General features: G+C 28.8%; 1 protein-coding gene across 1 annotated transcript; it reads left to right on the top strand.

Annotated features, from left to right (window-relative positions):
- Positions 1 to 3,672: 3,672 nt before the first annotated feature.
- On the top strand, positions 3,673 to 7,615 carry LOC133636284 (glutathione S-transferase A-like). Its single transcript, XM_062030143.1, has 6 exons — positions 3,673 to 3,897; positions 3,969 to 4,034; positions 4,482 to 4,587; positions 6,429 to 6,547; positions 7,131 to 7,216; positions 7,291 to 7,615. Exons 1-6 carry the CDS (start codon positions 3,730 to 3,732, stop codon positions 7,415 to 7,417), a joined length of 672 nt encoding a protein of 223 aa, XP_061886127.1. The 5' UTR covers positions 3,673 to 3,729; the 3' UTR covers positions 7,418 to 7,615.
- Positions 7,616 to 8,763: the final 1,148 nt, after the last annotated feature.

Raw genomic sequence — 8,763 nt, 5'->3', positions numbered from 1 at the left:
ACTTCATGCTTTTATCGCGTGCGAAGCAATAAAACTCGGAGACTCGGTTGCTTCGGCTTTGTGCACACCTTTGTTCTCTGCAGACCTCGGTGAAAAAGTGCCAAGTCACCCTGACGTTTCATCAGAACACATGCAACGGACATAACTCACAATAATATACCTTGTTGCTTATTAGATAGCATCAAAGTTGAGCAATTACAGCCATATCAAGTACTTTGTGTAGATTGCATGCAATACATTCTTTATTTTTAATTAGTAAAAAAATAAATGATAAAATATATATTTTTCTGTAGTAAGAAAAAAAAAGTATATAAATATTCTTTTGTGTAGCAGTTGGGAAAAAAATATATATATATACTGTATATACATATATTTTGTATATAATATATATACTGTATATAAATGATTTATTGTCTGGTAGTAGTAGTAAGAAAATAAATGATAAAAATATATGTATTTTAGTAGTTGGAAGGAAAATACATGATACACATTTATGTCTATTTGTAATTGGAATCAAATTAATAATAAAATTATTCTTGTCTAGTAGTATTTAAAAAAAAGACAAAAATATATTTATGTTTAGTAGTAGTTTTAAGATGATGAATGATAAAAAATAAATTGATGTCCAGTTGTATTTTAAATAAATGATTAAAACAAGTAGTGTATACATGTAGTGTAGTTAGAAGTAAATAACATTCTTGTGTAGTAGTGGTTTTAAAAAATCATACAAAAAGAATATAGGTCTAGTAGTTGTAAGAAAATGTTTTTTAAACAATCTTGATTGTCTAGTAGTAGGGGGGGGGGGGGGGGGGGATTTGAAAAAATACATTATTTGTCTTGTCGTAGTTACAAGAAAATAGATGATAAAAATATATTTATGTTTAGTAGTAGTTGGAAGAAAATAAATTATAAATATATATATATATATATATATATATATATATATATATATATATATATATATATATATATATATATATATATATATATATGTATATATATATGTATATACAGTATGTCTAGTAGTCGTTAAAATAAATTATTAAAACTTTTTTTGTAGCAACTAGCGAGATTAAAATAAATTAAAATGTATTCTTGTCTGGCTGTACTTCAAAAAAATTATAAATATATATATTTATATATGCATATTAGTAGTTATAAATGTGAAAACATTTATTTTACAATAGTAGTTAAAAAAAGATCAAAGTGTATTATTTATCTTGTAGATACAAGAAAATAAATGATAAAAAATACATTTGTCGCGTAGTAGTTAAAATGAATAATAAAAATATATTTTTTGTCTATTTGTAGTTAGAAAAAAATAAATACAAAAAGTATTCTTGTCTCATAGTAGTAAGAACATTTTTTGAAAAATATGGTATTTATTGTCTAGTAATAATGTTTATTGTTTTTATTTTTTTATCCATTCTTTATGGTCTAGTAGTAGTTCAAAAATATATATTTTAAAATGTATTATTTGTCTTATAGTTACAAGAAAATAAATGATAAAAATATATGTCTAGTAGTCGTTAAAATAAATGATTAAAAAAAAAAAAAAAAAAATATATATATATATATATATATATATATATATATATATATATATATATATATATTGTCTATTAGTTGTTAGTTCTTGTCTCGTAGTCGTTTTAAAAAATATATACAAATGTATTTAAGTTTAGTAGTAGTTAGAAAATGTTTTTAATACTATTCTTTAATGTAGTAGGTAAAACATATAATATATTAGTTGTCTTCTAGTTAAAATAATTATTTAGTAGTTGGAAAAAAATAAATGATAACATATATTTATGTCTAAAAGTAGTTGGAAGAAAGATTAGAAAATACAAGTATATTCGTTATTATTTTTTAGTTGGAAAAAATAAACGATAAAATATATTTATGATAACAATAGTTAGAAAAAAGATAAATGATACAATATACTTATGTATAAAAGTAGTTAGAAGAAAGACAAGTATATTCTTTATTATTAAGTAGTTGGTAAAAAAAAAAAGTATGACAAAATATATTTTGTCTAATAGTTAGAAAAAAGATAAATGATAAAATATATTTGTCTACTAATAGAATAAATATTAAAAAAGGCAAATATCTTTATTATTAATTAGTTAGGAAAAAATAAATGATAAAATATATTTGTCTAATATTAGTTAGAAAAAAATATAAATTATAAAATATATTTGTCTAATAGTAGTTAGAAAAAAATATAAATTATAAAATAAATTTGTCTAATAGTAGTTAGAAGAAAGAGATAAAAAAATTTAATACATGTACATATATATTATAATATATATAAGAAAATAAATGATACAATTATATTCATGACTAGTAGTTAGAAGAAAATAAATGAAAACATTTATTGGTCTAATATTAGTTGGAAAAAAATATAAATGATCAAATATATTTGTCTAATAGTAGTTAGAAAAAAATATAAATGATAAAATATCTTTGTCTAATAGTAGTTGGAAGAAAGAGATACAAAATGTAATACATGTATATACACTATATATTATAATATATATAAGAAAATAAATGATAAAAATATATTCATGACTAGTAGTTAGAAGAAAATAAATGAAAAAATATATTTGTCTAATATTAGTTAGAAAAAAATATAAATGATAAAATATATTTGTCTAATACCGGTAGTAGTTAGAAGAAAGAGATAAAATGCAATACATATATATATATTATATAATATATATAAGAAAATAAATGATAAAAATATTGTTGGAGCCAGTTGGAGTCTATCTATATTATTTATTTATTAATTGTTTGACAATGAAATCAAATAATGTCAAGAATGATGTTAATGAATTATTGGATGTTTTATATTTAATTGTGATTGACTGATTGTTTTCAGCTGCTCACAATCCTACTGGTGAGCCACTTCCTCCTCCTATAATTAAGAAGACAGGACAGCTGGGTGCTCCTTTGTCTGTCAATCATGTTGAAGGAGTGAGGAGTGAAACAGTTTGTTTACCACTAAACAAGTTATTTTGAAGCCACGCTAAACAAGCCACACTAAACAAGTTATTTTGAAGCCACGCTAAACAAGCCACGCTAAATAAGTTATTTTGATTATGTTGAAAGTCAACCACGGAGAATATTTTTTGTTTGTGAAAATAAATTATGATCATTTGGAATCTAGAAATATCTCCGCGAGTGCTTATTAAGGAATTTAGTGAGTCAAACACCTCCTCAAGACTACTCTGCATTACTTTATTTTTATTTTTTCGAAACTTTTTTGGAAAGCAAGAGTAGTCACTACAAATATATTCAAGACTAGTAGTTATAAGGAAATACAATTAAAAAATATATATTTATGTCAAGTAGTAGTTATTTTGACGTTATAGTTCAGCCAGCAGCAAGAAATCAAAGAGTAAACAGACAGCTCCAGATAATTCACGCCTGATTACACGTGACTAATTGTAACGTATCATGTTTTAAAGTGTATTTCACGGCTATGAAACGGCCATTGAATGCAACAAGAGGCTTCGTGCAGGAGATAAAAAATCAATATTTATCAAACTAAATCCAGGGGCGAGGCCAACGTCAAGTCTGGCGGGACTTGTTTGACCGGTTCTGCCCAACCGGAAGTGGTCCGCCCCCAAACGCTGGCCGCTATAAAAGAAGAGGCTCGTCACGGCGTCCTCAGCTCACACTCTCCTTCTTCTTCCCGCTGCAAGTGGAGCGACTCGTAGCGACAACATGGCCAAGGACATGACTCTCTTCTGGGGCTCCGGCTCGCCTCCGTGCTGGAGGGTGCAGATCGCCCTGGAGGAGAAGAAGCTGCAGGGCTACAACAGCCACTTGATGCGCTTTGACAAGATGGAGCACAAGTCGCAGAAGGTCTTGGACGTCAACCCCAGAGGCCAAGTAGGTCTGCATGAGTCCCTGCAAATGTTGGGATGTTGCGCAACTGACGTGTGCATGTTTTCTTGCTGAAGCTTCCTGCCTTCAAACATGGAGACAAGATCCTGAATGAGTCCTTCGCTGCGTGCTTGTACTTGGAGGTAAGTTCACACCACGCTAACTTTATTTATAATAAAGCCCTTTTTAAAACTACAGTTGAAGAACAAAGTGCTGTACAACACGAATGAATAATACAGCCAAAGGACAGACTAAAAAGTAACTTTTCAAACAGAGGTAGATTGTGTGTGTGTGTGTGTGTGTATGTGTGTGTACGTATGTATGTATATATGTATATATATATGTATGTATGTATTTATATATATATATATATATATATATATATATATATATATTATACATACATACATACATACATACATACATACATACATACATACATACACACATACATACACACACATGAACTTGACTTGAGATCATTTGTATTTGCTGTGTGTGTGTTCAACTTGAACTGAGTGGGCGTGTTCCTCGTGGTCTTTGTGCATTGAAACAATCAACTATTGGTGTTCTTTTGTCCACCATAACAGGACCAGTTCAAGGCCCAGGGCACCAAGCTGATCCCAGAGTGCCCTGTAGAACGTGCCAAGATGTACCAGCGCATGTTTGAGGGCATCACCCTCGGCCAGAAGCTTGGTATGCAATACATATACAGTATATATATATATTTTTTTTTATCATCTATTGTTGTTTTTCCTGCTGTTGTCCCCCTCAAGGGGCGTCACTCCATATCAACATGGTCTCCCGAGACATCTGAGCTGCACAAAAACACATCACGTGCTCGCTGCACACCTCAAAAACAAGGCGCCAGTCATGTTATGAAAGTTAATCCAACACCGGGTCACATGTTTGGACTGGCTGCTATTATTTATTATTGTTTTTTGGCTAAAGCCCAAATTCATATTTTGTAAGCTGCTTAATTTCTTGTGACTCTCTGATTTATTTTAGTGGGAATTTTTTCTATTTTTTTAAGAGTAGTTAGTGGATAGGGGGGAAGAGCACATTAATAAAACATAGAAATGTGTTATTGTTTAGCAGTCAAGACAAAAAATGTATTAAAATATTTGTTTTATTGTATGTTTAATAGTAGTTAGAAAAACAAATGATCACATGTATTTACTGTTTAATAGTTCCATAAAAGATTTTAAAAAGACAAATATATTCTTTATTATTTAGTGGTTAGAAAAAAATAAATGACAAAATATATTTATCTCTAATAATAGAAGAAAGATTAAAAAAAAAAAAAGCCACAATTAATAATTTAGTAGTTGGAAAAAAATAAATAACATATTTATGTCTAAAAGTAGTTGGAAGAAAGATTAGAAAATGCAAGTATATTCCTTATTTTTTAGTTAGAAAAAAGATAAATGATACAATACATTTATGTCTAAAAGTAGTTAGAAGAAAGACAAAAAGACAATTATATTCATTATTATTAAGTAGTTGGTAAAAAAAAAAGACAAAATATATTTTGTCTAATAATAGTTAGAAAAAAAGATAAATGATCAAATATATTTGTCTAATAATAGTTAAAAGAAAGATTAAAAAAAAAAAAAAAAGGCAAATATATTCTTTATTAAGTAGTTGGGGAAAAAATAAATGATAAAATATATTTGTCTATTAGTTAGAACAAAATATAAATGATCAAATATATTTGTCTAATAGTAGTTAGAAGAAAGAAACATTTTATATATATATATGTGTATGTATGTATGTATGTATGTATGTATATATATGTGTCTCATAGTAGTTAGAAATAAATAAATAATACAATGTATTCTCTTCTAAAATAAGTTTAAAGAATAAATATTTCTTCACATTTCTTTCAATTGCATCATATTAAATATGACTGAATATATAATGCAAGACAACTCAAAAAGACAAAAATTGTTTTTTATTCATAGTTATCATAGTTTAATAAAAATAGTGATTTTCAGAATAGGAATGAAATATGTAAATTCTCATAGTAGTTAGAAATAAATAAATAATACAATGTATTCTCTTCTAAAATAAGTTTAAAGAATAAATATTTCTTCACATTTCTTTCAATTGCATCATATTAAATATGACTGAATATATAATGCAAGACAACTCAAAAAGACAAAAATTGTTTTTTATTCATAGTTATCATAGTTTAATAAAAATAGTGATTTTCAGAATAGGAATGAAATATGTAAATTATGTATAAATAAATAGAAACACTAAATATATAGGAAAAATAATATACTGTAGTTATAATACATATTTATTGCATATAATTTAATAATGTTAAAGTATTTTCATATTTTCCAAATGAAAGGTAAATAAAGTGACCAAAGTAATCAGCCAAAATGACAAGAGTAAAGAGTAAAAATATAATAAGTGGTGGACCAGAATAGTGGAAAAAACCCACTTTGTGTGTGGCCGCACCCTCGCTAGATTGAACGGATGTCTTCAAATATCTTGTTGTCACGATCTAACTTGTCGGCATTTTGCAGGAGACGTTATCTACTATGAATGGAAGGTCCCGGAAGCGGAGAGACACGACTCTGCAGTGACAAGAAACCGGAAAGCCTTATCTGATGAAATCAAACTGTGGGAGAAATACCTGCAGGAGGTGAAGATGAACCCAAAATACTTCCATTCTGAAACAATATATTTAAAATAGTATCAAGCATTGGCATGCTTTTATTTGTGGAAAATTACATAGCATTATTTGATATTATAACTACAAAGCCCTGATCATACCCCAAATGTCATCACTTGTTACTCATCCCATTACTGACATTTCCTGAAAGTTACATGAAAATCCACTCGTAACTTTTTGCTACTATCTATAGCAGAATGAAAGAAACCGAATGAACACTCTTGTCAGTCATCCACCGTCTTTGTCTCTGTGGGGGGAGGCAAGATCACACACACACACACACACACACACACACACACACACACACACACACACAGATAATGTAATAGCGGATTAGGCTCAAAATTGAATATGTCCCATTTTTGGAGAAAGTTTCATGAAGTCTGCGTTTATATTGTGTTGCATTTATATGTACAGATATATTCTATAGAAGGAAAAACAGCACTATCTAGTGGTGGGTTGGCGGTATTGCAGATTTGCCTTAATAAAACCACAGCATTTTTTATTATCTACAATATCTCATGTCCAACAATCCCTCTTCTCTGTCTTGCAGGGGCCAGGCCCTTTTCTGTCGGGAAAGACATTTTCAATGGCTGATGTCCTTGTTTTCCCAGGCATTGCCTACGCGTTCCACTTTGGGTACGATTGTTTTGTGTGTTTGACAATCCTTTACACATTTTAAGACAATATCTTTCTTCATTTTTTTTTTTTAGGTTGTGTCCTAAAAGTTACCCGAAACTGGCTGAATACTACAATAATTTGAAGGCTCGGAAGAGCATCAAAGACACGTGGCCTCCAACTTGGGAGGAAGGAAAAGAAAGCAAACTCAAAGGCATCTAAAATTGTCGTCGTTGTGGCTTGTGCAGCCCTTTGAGATACTCGTGATTTAGGGCTCTATAAATAAACTTTGATTGAAAATGGAAAACAAACATTTTTATAAGACCGCTCTTTGTATTGCACTACAATAGGATGTTGTACTGTGGTTTATTAGCTGCTTTTGTGCTATAAAAGTCAATAAAAACATAAGTTGGACATGAATGTGCTATTGTGCAACCATTCCTGTGTGCTAAAGGTCCCCAACGCACCGTTTTTTCCCCCTGATCATGTGGTTGTAGAGACATTGTTATGTAATCGGGCTCAAATAACACATCCAAAACATTATGTAATAGAAGTTCAACTTCCGTGACTAAAAACAAAGTAGGTATTTGATTATTTTTTGACAAAAGTAATAAAAATTGTTATAGTACAATTAAAATTTTGTATTATCAAAATAATTTTAAATTAAATACATAAAATATATTTTTTTAGATAGTGTGTATTTTTTTCACATTTAGAATTTCAATTTGTTCGCTCTCACACTTTATTTCTGTGGCTTCATGCATTAAGTACTTCATTTATTTTTGACAAAATTTAACATTAAATATATATATTTTCATTGTTACAGTACAATTTTATTTTGTATTCAATTCATTTAAATTGAATACAAAAAAATACAATGTGTGTATATCTATACCTATGTATATATGTGTGTGTGTGTATATATATATATATGTATATGTATGTGTATATACGTATGTATGTAACATCAATGAAAGAAAACGTAAGCAAATACAGAGAGTATTAAATATGATAAATAATAATAATAAAAAATATGACAAAAGACAAAATGGGCTACCTAAATCACTTTAAATGTTTTTAACAAAGATATATATTTAAGGGCTTTGGTACTCTTTATCATTCTCCAAGATTTCATTGATAATTGTAAACCATTAAGCCAATTATAAAATGTAGGCCTTACTTTCATTAATCGACATTTATGTAGAATTGTTTTTGCCTGGCGCATAATAATGTTGACAAACATTTCTATCTTACAGTCGTTTATAAAAATACCAAATGGGGACATCTCCACACCCTAGTCTCTGACAAGAGTACAATTTAGAATAGGAGAACATCTCTTTTTGGATGCTTTTAGCGTCTTTGCATTCTTTTCCATTTATCATTAAACTTTTACAGAATTTGTCTGTCTACTCCTCTCCAGACTACTAAAATAGGAGGATTGTTTCCTCCCCTTCCTCAATCTATTTAGCACGTGACCTTTGAAGGCCCATTCTGCTTTTTTCAGATAAAATTGATCTAGTTTAGCTTGTAATTCTATGAATTTGTCATTTTCTAATGTATCACCACCA

Source organism: Entelurus aequoreus, linkage group LG20 (assembly GCF_033978785.1).
Source record: "Entelurus aequoreus isolate RoL-2023_Sb linkage group LG20, RoL_Eaeq_v1.1, whole genome shotgun sequence".
NCBI classification, from domain to species: Eukaryota; Metazoa; Chordata; class Actinopteri; order Syngnathiformes; family Syngnathidae; genus Entelurus; species Entelurus aequoreus.
This window is presented reverse-complemented; position numbering and strand designations above follow the sequence as displayed.